General features: G+C 52.0%; 1 protein-coding gene across 1 annotated transcript in view; it reads left to right on the top strand.

Annotated features, from left to right (window-relative positions):
• UBE2O (ubiquitin conjugating enzyme E2 O) overlaps positions 1-13,436 on the top strand; it is a 62,069-nt gene extending 48,633 nt beyond the window's left edge. The window contains exons 11-18 of the mRNA XM_027729894.2: positions 150-262; positions 1,336-1,461; positions 2,542-2,631; positions 4,934-5,591; positions 6,475-6,611; positions 7,099-7,302; positions 8,001-8,058; positions 9,551-13,436. Of these exons, the coding sequence (XP_027585695.2) occupies positions 150-262; positions 1,336-1,461; positions 2,542-2,631; positions 4,934-5,591; positions 6,475-6,611; positions 7,099-7,302; positions 8,001-8,058; positions 9,551-10,311 (2,147 nt within the window). The 3' untranslated portion in view covers positions 10,312-13,436. The remainder of the gene's footprint in view (positions 1-149; positions 263-1,335; positions 1,462-2,541; positions 2,632-4,933; positions 5,592-6,474; positions 6,612-7,098; positions 7,303-8,000; positions 8,059-9,550) is intronic.
• Positions 13,437-13,539: the final 103 nt, after the last annotated feature.

Raw genomic sequence — 13,539 nt, 5'->3', positions numbered from 1 at the left:
GTGTAGGAAGAACTGTTTTTCCTCATGCCATTCACAAATGGAAGGCATCAGCCATGAGAGCCTGGGAGCTGACAGCCTCAGTCACTGAGCAAAGCCCGTGCTCCTTTGCCTGATTTGTCTGTTTTCTTCTCCACCCTTGTGACCCAAAGGTCAGAGCTCCCAGGACCCCGGGTTATATGGAGTGGTGCAGTCTGGGGACCATATCGGCCGTACCTGTGTGGTGAAGTGGTTCAAGCTGAAATCCAGTGGAGATGATGTGGAGGTGAGTGCCTGCTGGAACCAGCTAAGAGAAAAGCAGCCACAAAAAAGCACAAGCTTCACAGATAAACACAGATAAGTGTGGGAATCACACTGGAGTGTGTCCTTGAGGATGGGAACAGCAATGTGCTTTTGGGACTGAGAGGCTTAGCTAGAGTGATGTCACTTCATAGGTGCCTGCAAGGCAATGAAGAGCAAGCAGAGTTTACATCCAGTGGTAACCATCAGGCTCTGGTATGGATGAAGATTTTTTTTTTCCTGAAGCTTTCACGGGCAGTTGATTTCTTGAGTTCACTCTAAGAATTTTTCCTCCCCATGTCCTTGCTAGTTCACTGAAAGAGGATTAATCTATTGCATGTTGTCATGCTTGCCTCTGCCAAGTGCCATTGCCCATAGTCAGCCTAATACCTTTTTCTTGGGGTTTGTAGGAACACTGTTTTCCAGAGTCTTGACAGACTTCAGCCTAGCTGGAGATGAGAGGGGGACTTGAACAAAACTGGTGTTCTGCTTTCTGCCTTAGGCTAGGACCCTATTGTCATAGCTGAGCAGGGCCCTTCACATCCAGAAGCAGAACATCAGTCTGGCCTGGGGTTGTGCTCCTCTTTACCCATTTCTCATTATTTGTGAGCTCGTAGCTCTCTTCCTCCGGGAGAAATCAAAGGAAAGATGTTTCCCATTAAGTGACAAGTTTTTTGTCATATACTTCCTGTTGCCTTGGATCGTTTCAAAAGTAAACTCTGACCCTTTGGGCCCCAGCGAACTGCTTTGAGAAATCTGGGTGTTTGGAAGGGAATAAAACACTGTGCTTGCATGTCTCATCCTCATGGTGATGTGGAACCTGAAGTAAAGGTGAGGTGAGCAGATGAGACAGAATATCTGCTTCCTTTCATTGTTGTGCCTTGACTGACGTGCTACAGGGATGAGGTGACAGGAAGGGACAGGAGCAGCTCCTTGCAGGCTGTTGGAGCAGCTGAAAATGGACAAAATATAACACAAAGTACTTTGAAGCGCTGAAGGTGTGCTGTGGGGGTCAGTGCAGCATCCTGGGGCTGACACATCATTCTGTCTCCGGTGCAGCTGATCGGGGAGGAGGAGGATGTGAGCGTGTATGACATTGCTGATCATCCGGACTTTCGCTTCCGCACGACTGACATCGTGATCCGGATCGGCAATTCGGATGGAGCCACGGCTAAGGAAGACGAGGTGGGTCCTGGGCACAGTTAGCTGACCACATTGTCACCAAGTATTGGTGGAGACACTTAAAAGAGTCAATAGGAGGGCTTTAGGCCCCACAGGGGCATCCTAAACTCCCTAGCTTGCTAATTTCGTATCAGTGTCCCCTGCTGTCATGAGTAACACATCAGATCTCTGTCTGGTGGAGATGTAACCTTGAAATCCTTTGACCTTGATGACAGTCTGCAGCAGAGCAAGAGTGAACTTGAGACAAGAACTGAACATAAGCCTGAGGACTTTTAATCAAACTCTTGCTTAGGATTTCAGAGTAACTTGTAATAAAAGGATATTCTGTGGGCTCCTGAGCAATAGTGAAGGTGGATTTGTCATGAAACCAGTTTCACTTGGCAACAGAAGACTGGAGTTCTGGGTTTCACCTGAGTTATGTACATGTTAATTTTGTTGAGCTGAGCGATCTTCTGGGGAGGAAGAGGGAACAGTTTATATTGTAGAGGATACACCCTTTGCTAGGAAACACCCTTACTGTGAAGGGAGACCTCCAGCTTTTGAGCCTGCTGCCCTAAAAAAGGGTTAAAAGGTATAGTGCAGCCCTTACTGCAGTTCTAGTTTCAGCAGCGTGAAACAACATCCCAGCCTGCTCAGCTGACCTAAATAACCTGCTGCCAGGGCAAGGTGCTCCTTACTGTGCACACCCTGAGCAGCTGCAACTTGTCTGTTCATGCCTGTGCTCTGTGGGGAGCCCCCGGTGCTGGGGAGGGGGGAGCTGAGGGCACCCCACTAGAGGGCACCCCCATTCCATGAAATTCCTGTCCCTTGCTGGCACAGCCCCAGCCCTACTGCCTGCAGAAAGGCCACTGGTCCTGATCACAGATCAGGATCTCCTGCCAGACCAGCCCTGCTGGTGCCCTGCTCCTTGAGGGGAGCTTTCCCCATCTCCGTGGCAGTGTTGTGTGGTTTCTATGTGTAGGATGCAAGTGTTACTTTAAGCGGCTCTCCAGCTAGGGAGCGTGTGTTGGTCAAAACCTTCCTGCTTGTGCATGAAGTGCCTGGGAAAGAAAAGGGACTGACAAACCACTCTTGTCTCCACAGCCTTCCGTTGGACAGGTGGCTCGTGTGGATGTCAGCAGTAAGGTGGAAGTGGTGTGGGCAGATAACTCCAAGACTATCATTCTGCCTCAGGTGAGGTCCTGTTCCAGCTCACAATATCCCTGTAATTTTTAGCTGAGTGACGACTCTTGGATTTAAATCCTGGATGTAGAGAGCCTTATTGGGTAAGGGAATCTTGCTCTATTGATTGCTGCGTTCCCATACGGCAGGGCGGCTTCCCAGTTCTGTTAGCACAGGAAAATCCATCTGCTGTCAGGAGGTCTGGGCAACTAATTGGTCATCACTGCTCTTGAACTTAGAGAATAGGAAAGCCTGGGCAGACTGTTTTTGCCTTCACACATGCACTGCATGCTCACAGCTCTGCCCACAGCCCTGTCCTTAGCCTCCAGCACCTGCTGCTCTGCAGAGCTCAGGGATCATCCGTTCTGACTGGAGCCCGGGTTGGTGCATTGCCCAGCCAAGGCACTGCTGAAAGACTGTTGCATGTTCTGTCTTGCTTGTGAAATGGCACCATAGTGGGTTTTTTTGGCTGAAGAAGCTCCTCCGGGGGTTGGGCTAGAGCCACAAGTTGTCACCTTAGCTAACCTAGGGATCAGACCCGAATCCTATCCCAGGGCAGGGAGGGAAAAGGGTTGAGTGGAAGCTTAAAAATACAGATACAGCCACACTGCTAATCCACTGCACCCCCGTGGTTTCTGCATTGCTCTGAGTTTTTTGTTGTACTGTCTTGTAATTGTGCTCACTATTCCCCATACAGTTTCATCCCTTGTCTTGTCTCCTTGTTTCCTTGGATTAAGGCAGACAGCCTAAAGATAGGAGCCGACCTGTATCTGTAGGGTCCCATCTCCATCACTGTGGCAGTGACACCACTGCCTCCGCTGCAGAGATGCCTTCTGCGAGTACAAAGCACTTGATCAAGATTTCTTTTTAAACCAAGCAGCTCTGCATTAATTACAGTAGAATAGTCAATGCCCGCACTATGGCAGTGGACCGGAGCAATACAAAGCAGGCTGCTGTCTCCCTTCCCCCTGTTGTCACATGTGCTTGGATCACAGGCACAATCAGAGGTCTGATGTGTGCTCCACAAAGGGCTGTTCTCACACTGCGGTGCCGGGGCTCTGCAGCAGCTCCTGCTGTGTCACGCCAGTCCCTTCGATTCTGCTCGTCTGCGTAATTATGGGAGTCGGGGAAATGTCAGGAGCAGGAATTATCAGTTGGTAAAACCGTGATTTATCAATGCCTGACCATGTGCCCAGAGACAAGCTGTCTGGGTGCTTTTTCTCAGCTCTAAAAATAAAGATGGCATAACTGGCTAATTAACTTTCCAATTCAGATTTGGATTAGCTTTGAGGGCAGTGAGTTTTGATGGCTTTTCCTGCCTGCAGTCACTTGTGTTGAACCCAACTAACCTCTACTGGCTGCCTGTCTCTGATTGGCACAGGACTGGCTCAACAGAGCTGGTTCAGTTGAAGGCTTTGACAAGATGACTGAGTGTCCATGTGCTTTAGCCTCTGGGGTCATATCTTGCCACATTAAGAGGATTTTTGGGCTGTCACTCAAGTGTTAAAAGTGTGTGGATAAAATGCTCCCATCTTGTAACTCCAAACACAGCCCTGTAAAGGTGCTCTTGCTCCCCTGGTTCTGTGTTGGTGCTCTTACCTGAAAACCTCTGCAGCAGGACCTTGTGAGAGACGTAGCATGTGCAAAAGCAGGTTGTAGAAGGTGAGGCTGGATGGAGTGGGGATGGGTTCAGCTTCCAGTAGTGAAGGGGAAGAGAACATTTTATGTAAGAGCTTATTCAGCAGCTTGGGTGAGGCTTCATTGTCCCAGCTGAATTTTAAGCAGTAGCCACATATAACAGCTAAAGCAGCGTAGCAAGGCTCTGACAGCAAGTAGTGTGTGCCACAGAAAAGGAAAGCTGGTATGGGAATGCGTTCCTAGTTCCAGCATTGTCTCTGTGAAAGGATGGAGTGGCAGCCAAACTAGGGCTCTGTGCCAACACAGTTCCTGGTGCAAAAGCAGGACCAGAAATACTAACTCCTTATATGATACCAAATACCTTCTGAACTAGCTCTGTGTTCAGAAACCCTGGGGCATCCAGATAGTTTTTTGGCACCTGTCTGTTGTCCCTGACTGGATCCCAGAAACTAGGATGGCTACAGCCCACTGAAAACTTGCCCTAGTAACCCCCCAATACTTTGAACAGTGGGTCTGTGTGGTTTCATAATCTGTGCAAGTCAACCTTTTATAGATGGAAGGGTTTGAAACAGCCCAGCCAATCCCAGATGGAAGCTCCTTTTTCATGGCTTGCTTTGAAAAACGACTAAAACTCTGTGCCTCACCCTTAGTCTCACGTAACTCTGCTCTCCTTTAGCACTTGTACAACATCGAATCAGAAATTGAGGAGTCGGACTACGATTCTGTGGACGGCAGCACCAGCGGGGCATCCTCGGAGTGGGAGGATGAAAGTGACAGCTGGGAGACAGACAATGGCCTCATGGATGATGACCACCCGAAAATTGAGGACTTTGAGCCTGAGGAGCCAGCAGCAGAGGAGGTGAAAAAAGTAGAGGAGCAAGTCCAGGGAGCTGTGGCTATGGCAGTTGCAGATCTTGCTACAGAGAAAGGTGGCAAGGACGGAACCCCGAAGAGCTTCCGGGAGCTAAAGGAGGCCATCAAGATCTTGGAAAGCCTGAAAAATATGACTGTGGAGCAGCTGCTGACTGGCTCTCCCACCTCCCCAACTGTGGAGCTGGAAAAACCCACTCGGGAGAAGAAGTTCTTGGATGATATTAAAAAGCTGCAGGAAAATCTCAAGAAGACCTTGGATAATGTGGCTATTGCTGAGGAGGAAAAGATGGAAGCCATGGTGGAGACAGAGAAGAAGGAAGAAAAAGCAGAGGCACAGACACCGGTGAGGTCAGAGTGGCCCAGTGAGACACCAGTGCTCTGCCAGCAGAGTGGAGGCAAGCCTGGAGTCACCTTCACCAGTGCCAAGGGAGAAGTGTTCTCTGTGTTGGAGTATGCTCCAGGTGAGTGTGGGATGCTCTGTCCTTCGTCGCTGTCCTGCAGTGTTTTTCTCCAAAACCTTTGCTTCAAGGGCTTTTGGATTGTGTATTTTCTTCTTCCTGGTTGCTTCCACAGCTCATTAACCAGGGATGAGAAATTACCACAACTTCTGTAGCACAGTGTGCTCTGGGACCCAAACCTGGCTTTTAGTGTCCCTAGGTGTCTGTCTCTTGTGTCATGGTGTCTCTAGGCTCTGTTGCACCTCCTCAAGCCTCAGAAGTGTGCTTCCCTCTTTTCCACACTGGTAATTAATGTAGGAGGGCTGCAGAGATCAGTCACTTCCCATTGCAGACACTTCCTTGAAAGTTGCAGGGTTTGTTCAGGCTTTTTTTGGTTGAGTTGTCTGAGAAGCAGAGCAGGGACAGCTGGTGTTCTTGGGCTGGACGTCCTTGGTGGGTGAGTGGTGCCAATGTTAATGGCCAGAAATAACAAATAGCATCTGGTTGTGTGGAACATTGGTGACAGCAGAGCCCAAGGTGCTCACGGTACAGCCAGACCAGACTTGAGAGAGAAAGGTGGACAAACTGTTCTGAGCCTGCAGGTGTGTATAAAGGAAAAAGGAGAGCTGTGCTTCGGTTTGGCAGAGAAAAAGCCATCTCTTTGTGGGATTATCGTGGCTGTGGGCATAGGGACAGCATTGTGTTAGGACTCTGAGAACAGGAGATGCAGGTTGTGGCTGCTGTACCGTGTGGGAAACATCAAATAATCTCTCCTGGCTCAGCACCAAAGCAAGTTAACTCCTCTTCCTCACGATGCATATTACACATGATCAGATCTACCTTCAGGAGGAACCTGTGGCAGTTTCCAAAGGCAGGCTGTAATCCTGTTCTCTTCCTTGCCCCACAGATTCCCATGCCTTCAAGAAAATGGAGTTCCAGCCCCCAGAAGCAAAGAAGTTCTTCAGCACCGTGCGGAAGGAGATGGCTCTCCTGGCCACCTCCCTGCCCGATGGCATCATGGTTAAAACCTTCGAGGATCGAATGGCAAGTGCCTGCTCTCAAATGCCTCTGTGTTAGTGCTGGGCTCAGCATCCGGATCACTTTCTTTGGAATTCCCTGCTTAGCCTTAATCCAGTGCATTAGAGCTGCAGGAATGTGTGCAGCATGTGAAACAGGGCTGTAATTACCCAAAACGGCTGCTTTTGCATTCCCCGAGTCAGGGTGGCCAAACAAGGAGCTCCTGGTTGCAGGGAGCCGGTTCCGGGTGCTGAGCAGGAAGACAGGCAGGCAGCCAGCAAGGGGCTGGTGTCAGCAGTGAGCAGCTTGGGGATTTTGGCCATCCCTGAAGCCCTGCTGCAGATCCAAAGGCTTGAGTACAGTTTCTAGGGGGAAGGTGCCCTGAGATGTGTTGCTTGAGCTGACTCTTACGAGGGCCGAGTTAATCACATCCCTTCTCTCCCTGTGCATAAATACAGCCCTTGCAAGGTAAGAGGATGTTTCCCAGTGTCTGACCTGCTGCCTCTCCCCACAGGATCTCTTCTCAGCACTTATCAAAGGGCCCACACGCACGCCCTATGAAGATGGACTCTTTCTCTTTGACATCCAGCTCCCCAACATTTACCCTGCGGTCCCACCTCTCTTCCGCTACCTCTCCCAGTGCAGTGGGAGACTGAATCCCAACCTGTATGACAATGGCAAAGTGTGTGTCAGCCTCCTGGGGACGTGGATAGGCAAGGTAATGCTGTCATCCACCTGTCTGTGGGAAGCAGGGATTGTGCTGAGCTGCTTTTGGAACAAGTCACTTCCTACCAGACCTGGGTGACTTCTGGTCTCAGGTGATGCTCGAGCTGGGGGTGGTTTTGGGCTCTGTTTTAGGTGCCTGGAGCAGGTAACTGGCATAGTTTGGCTTTTTCTGGATCTGTATTTGGCTTGTCTGTTCTTCCTCAATGAGAAACCTGTGGTCAGAAGCCAGGCTGTGCCATAGCAGAGGTGCCAACACCAGCATGGGGTGTATCCTGTTGCTTAGGTTCCTGTCTCCCACACTGTAGACAAATCCTGTAGCATGGTACAAAGTCCAGCTGAAAACTTGGAATAAACAGGGAGCCAGGGACATTATGTGTTATGAGCAGGTAGATGGACAGGGCAGCTGGGGAGGGGTTGGAGCTGATGCCTGGTGTGTAGGGTTACACTGTTCCAGGCAGAACTGGCCTGATGGGGTGTGGTGCTGGTAAAAAAAATAACGGAGAGATGGGTTGTTGAGATGGGACACCAGTACATCACGTGCTTGTGGAGTCAGTTCCTTGTTCCTGCTGTGAGCCACAGGCTGTCAGCAACAGGAATGCAGAGGAACTGGGGCCTCACTTCATCTGACCATTGTCACAGGGCAAACTGGTGGTGCTTCAGCCCTTTAACACATTTGTGTGTGCATTTCAGGGGACAGAAAGGTGGACCAGTAAATCCAGTCTCCTTCAAGTACTCATCTCCATCCAAGGTAAATGCTCCTGCTGAGCCTGTGGGACAGGAAGAGGTGGTGGGAGGAGGGGATGTTGGCTGTGGGGGGCACACAGTTGGGATCTGCCACCCCAGTCAGATTAGTGCTGCCTTCTGCTCTCACCTTGGTGGACAAAGCAGTGTCCTTACCTCTCCACTTGAGCAGTGGAAGCAGGTGCCAGCTTTTCTCATGCCCAGAGTTTTGGCTGCGTCCCAGGGCTCTGACACAATGCCTTCCCTTCTTCTCACTGCAGCAGCCAAGCACAGAGCTGGTCTGCTTGTTGCTCTGAGCTGACAAAGGTGAACCACTGTGTCCTCAGCCAGTTACCAAAGTTAGTTGAAGTTGCTAAACTGGGCCTCGTTTGCAGGACTTTTTTTTATCCCCACTGAGTCACCCGCCCATCCTACATGGGGCATGTTTTGCACATGATGCTGCTGTTTATGCTCCTTCCAAAGCAGAGAATAATCAGGGGTGTGCCTAGACGAGCCCCAGGGCTTCCTGCCATGGGCCCTTGCTCTGCCCTATCCAATTTGAGAGCAGACAGACTAAATCACAGAGCTTCCTCACGGACAACTTTCTGTTCAAGGGAGCCCTGTGATGTGAAACCTTTGACACAGAGCAAGGGTTTCTGCCTCGAGTCAGCAAGCAACTCCTGCTCCCTGAACCCCCACAGTCCACCTGTATCCTCCTGTGGGGGAAGCACACCACAAGAAAAGCCTTTTCTCATTTACAGAACCAAGGATCCAAATTTAGAAAATTAAATACTAAATGTTTTACTGGAGCAACTTGGTGCTAGAGAAAGACCTGCTCTCCTGCTGCCTGGGCTTTGGGAGACTTATGATCTCACCTCCTCCAGCTCTAATGCAGTTTGTGGCAGGCTGCCAGCAGCCTGGCAGCACCGGTGCCGTTGCTACATACGTGTAATTTCATTAGACCAGAAACAAGCAAGAGAAATCTTGGTATGGGTGACTTGTCACAGTATTCTCTGTCTCAGAACTCCACTGTCTGAAGGGACTGTGCTGGACAGGGCAGGACCTGGCCAGCTCAAAGCCTGTTCCTGAAGATTGGCCTTGGTTCTGATTAAGAGGAGGAGGAAAAAAAAGCTTTGGGTGTGTTTGTGAGGTTTTTTTTAAAGGAGGGGAGTGGGAGGGAAGGAAAAGGAGCTGTGAAACCTCTCCCCTGCTGCCCTTTTGACCTCTGCTGTTGTGTGCCCTCTGCATCATGCTGGTGGAGGACTGTTCTTGCCAGCCAAGGATCTTGGATACCACTCCCTGTAGTGTCCCAGGTCCCCACCACATCACATGATGCTCCTCTTGCGACACCAGTCCTTTGCATCCTGCAGGTTCTAGTTGTTCAGCCTGGCCTCTGCTGCCTGCTTGACCCTTGCTCTCTGCTGCCTTGGCAGCAATCGTGGCCCAGCAGTGCCTGCCTGGGATGGCGATTCCCAGTGGTGTTCCTCCCTTAACGCCTCGGTGTCCCTTTGTCCCGGCAGGTCTCATCCTGGTGAACGAGCCCTACTACAACGAGGCGGGCTTTGACAGCGACCGGGGGCTGCAGGAGGGCTACGAGAACAGCCGCTGCTACAACGAGATGACGCTGATCCGGGTGGTGCAGTCCATGATGCAGCTGCTGCGCCGGCCCGTGGAGGTCTTTGAGCACGAGATCCGGGAGCACTTCCGCTGCCACGGCTGGCGCCTGGTGTCCCGCATCGAGTCCTGGCTGGAGACAAACGAGCTGGTGGAGCGCAGCCACGAACAGGCCAACGGGGCGTATTCTGCCTCCCCGCTCCCCGCCGGTGCCGCCCTGGCCGAGAGCCCCGGAGACGCTGCGGGATCGCTGGCGGGGTACGGCAGCAGCTCGGAGCAGGGGGCGGCCGCCGAACTGTCCGACTCGGCGCTCGATGGGAAGGAGGAGCTGGACGAGTTGGAGTTCACGACCCCGACGCCCAACGCCGGTGACCTCCAACAGTACTCAGACTCGGAGAGCACAGGCCAAGCCAGGGGGGACCTGGCCAGAGACCGAACGGACGAGGGGAAGGCTGCCCAGGACTCTGCCGCGCAGCCCAGCGTGAAACCAAAGAAACGGAGAAAGAGCTACAGGAGTTTCCTGCCGGAGAAGAGCGGTTACCCTGATATTGGGTTCCCCCTCTTCCCTTTGTCCAAGGGGTTCATTAAAAGCATCCGCGGTGTCTTGCAGCAGTACCGGGCTGCCTTAGCAGGGGCCAACATCCCAGAGTGGACAGAGGACAAATAAACCATCAGGATAGGGACAGGCAGGTGCAGGGGAGAAGGGAAAGCAGCAGAAAGTAAATTGGCAAATGCTGTTACCAATCAACTGGCTTCTCCTTCCAGCTTTTCTTCCTCAGCTTGGTTTGTTCCAAAGAAGGTGGTAGGCCTGATTGCTCCTCTGAGGAAAGGTTTGTCTAAGCATGAATAACTCTTTGCCCCCAGCCCCTTTTCCTTCCCCCTGTCCCATGTACGTGCTCTTCTTGCAAGTTTGACCCTGCAATGGTAAGATTTGAGACCTGCACAGAAGCAGTCTTGCAGCCACGTTCCCTCTGCACTTTCATCTTGGGGCACCTTTCCACACAAGGACTCTTCCCACCCAGTGCTACACACCCAGCAGTTTTTTCTGGTGGGGTTCCAGCCAGAAGAAGGGATTGCTGTAGTTTCTGGAAATGAAGGGCAATGCCCTCCCAGTCTTTCATTTTTCTCGGCGTTCCCATGGGTTCTATGAAGTCTACCCCAGCTTATCTGTACTTAGACATTGGATTGTGTTGCATTGGCGTTGTCTACACCATACAGAGTTGCTCTAGTCTTAGTTGTTCACTGATAGCTACAAGGTTCTTCCAGTTGGGATTGGTAGGCAGGGCCAGAGCTCTGCACTGGCTCTCATGCTGCCCTGGTAGTGCTGCGGGGTTTCCATCCAGTTCTGCAACTTCCAGTCGTTCTTCTGGAAGCAAGTCTAGCCATCCCCACTTCTTTTTCTCCAGAGTAAGGCAAACTTCCCTTTTCCCCACCATGCATGCCTGTCTTCTAGAAATACATGGGATTCAGGGTTCTGCCCTCGTTTCTTGCTTAGGTATCCACATCTTTCGTTCCCAGCCATCCCGGCTGTCACACAGCACTACACCCACCCTGGATCCCAGCCTCATCCGGGCAGGCAGCAGCAAGCGATCCTGTTGTAGATCTGGCAGGAGTCTGGATGGACCTGGCATGGCTGCTGCTCCCTCATCCAGCTCTGCAGGGGTGTTCTGGAGCGGTTTGAGCCAAGGGAAGGAGCTGCCGTGTCGTGGTGAGGCCCTATTGCAGCAGCAGCAGTTTGTGGCGGTTCCTGTGCTGTTACATCAGACACTGGTGTGGGCTGTTATCAGCTCCTTCCCTCGCCAGCTGTTTCCTGTGGTGGGTCAGCTCTGCTCAGCAGTGTTGTGGGCACAGCACCTCCTGTCCCTAATCCCAACCACAGCACTGCTGGAAGCTCTGGGAAACAGCTGGTTAGGGCAGGCAGTGCCTCAGCAGCCTGAGCTGGTGACCATGAGCACTTTTTGAAGCAGTGACTTGCCAGAGTCCCATGGTCAAGACACCTTCCCGAGGCCTCTGGTCCTGTCTGCACACACTTACCTTCGCTTCTAGAGCTGAGAGGTCACACTCCAACACTACTGCCTTTGCCCAGTGTTCAGGTATTGGAGAGGCACCCATTTAGCATCCATGTGGAGCATAATCTGTCAGGGAGAGTCCGTTGGTCCTTCCAGCTGCACAGGGAGACAGTGGTGCCAGGCTTCCTGGGGACCAGTCGGGCTGAGCAGATGGCTCTGCCAGAAGTAAGGATGGAGCCAAAGCTCTCCTTTGCTCTTGCTCAGTATGGCTGTGGCCTCCTCCCCTCACCCCAGGCCAGGGTCTGGCCTCAGTTAGAAACAAGGAACAGCAGGAGAATGCCGCATGCTGGCATGGTGCTTTCTGCTCCCTCAAACACCAAGGGCTGCACCCACCAGCCCAAATCCCCCCACCCAGCTCCCTACTCTTTCCAGCTGCCCCCTGATGTTCCAGGGGTGGCTGCACAAAGCCCTTCCAGTGTCCCCTTCCACACTGCTGGGATTTTGGAAGGCACAGGCTGCTCCCGGTGCTCTGGAGGACACAGGGCTTGGCTGTGAGTGCAGACCTGGGCTGAGCTCTCTCCAGGTCCTGTCTGTGGGTGGATCGCCTGTGCAGCGGCTCTGGCCCTGCTCTGGCACTGGGAGCTCTCCCTGCCTGGCAGGTGGGAGGTCTGGCAGACCCAGCTTTGGGGTGCAGAGGTGCTGAGAGCCCTGGGCAGGGCAGTGTGAGCTGGAGCCATGGCCACGTTCTGCAATGAATGGATCCCTTTGAGCGGAGCACGGGGAGCGTCTCCAGAGTGTCGGGGCCGAGGGGTGAGGCTGCTGCTCCAGGGCAGGGGAAGGGCAGGCAGAGAGGCTGGTTCCACAAATGATTAAACCTCTTCCAGGCAAAACCACGGTTGGTGATCCACAGACACTACCTCCTCTGTCCCCAGTGCCAGGCTGTGGCTGCCCTGAGCCCCCGCCGGACAGGGAGGGAGGGAGGAACCCTCTGGGGGTGAAGGAGAAGGAGCTGTAGGGTTCCACTGTGCCCCCCCTTTACTCTCTGCACCTCTCATCTCACAGGGCAGGGGCTGGGCAGGCAGCGTGTCCTCCCCCTCGCCCGAAAAGTCTCTGATCCTTGTCAAGAGCTTTTGCACAGGCTGCTGGGGCTCCCTCCGAGGAGGTGTGTGAGGCCTTCTGGACTGGGATGCTGCTCCCCCCGGCATCGCTCGCTCTCTGCAGCTGTCCCAAACCCAAGCGTGCACAGAGGTTTACAAATTTTCTAAAGCTTTTGATAATGTGAAGCTCCTGGGTGATGAGGTTGGTGGTGAGCACACTGCAGCTATGTAATTTTTTTGTGTATGTATGTAATATTTAAGGGTAACAAAATTTAAAAGGCTAAAACCTTAAAAAAAAAAAATTTAAAAACACACAAAAAAAGCCAAAGCATGATGCATATTGTTAGCCTTAAAACTGGCTACACGACTGTGTGATGTACAAATGAGAGCAGCCTGTAACTGTTTTAAGTGCTGGGGTTGGGGAAGAAGCATTACAAAATCAGTTTGTAGCCTTGATTCTGTACAGTATTTAATGAATTAAAAAAAACCCAGACCTGACTATTGAGGCCATGCTTAGAGGTGTGTCGTTCACGTGCAGATGTGGATGCTTGGTTGCTTACGATATATGTATAAAGTGCTGTGTGACCATTAAAACTTTTTTTACCTGCAGATTTTTTTTGTTTGGCTAACCAAGGTGTAATAAAGGAGGGAAGATGACTTGCCATTAAATTTTGCCTCTGTGAGTAGTTCTGACTGCTGTCTCTTTCTTTCCCTTCCCACCCCCCGCCGCGTTTCTGGCACTTCTCCTGCGCACCCCTTGTGCCAGGCTCTGGGCTGGATGGGGGGGGG

This window comes from Pipra filicauda, unplaced genomic scaffold (assembly GCF_003945595.2).
Source record: "Pipra filicauda isolate LSUMZ 115617 unplaced genomic scaffold, ASM394559v2 scaffold80_size11013439_pilon, whole genome shotgun sequence".
Classification (NCBI taxonomy): domain Eukaryota; kingdom Metazoa; phylum Chordata; class Aves; order Passeriformes; family Pipridae; genus Pipra; species Pipra filicauda.
Note: the sequence above shows the minus strand (reverse complement) of the source record. Positions and strands in the feature narration are given on the sequence as shown.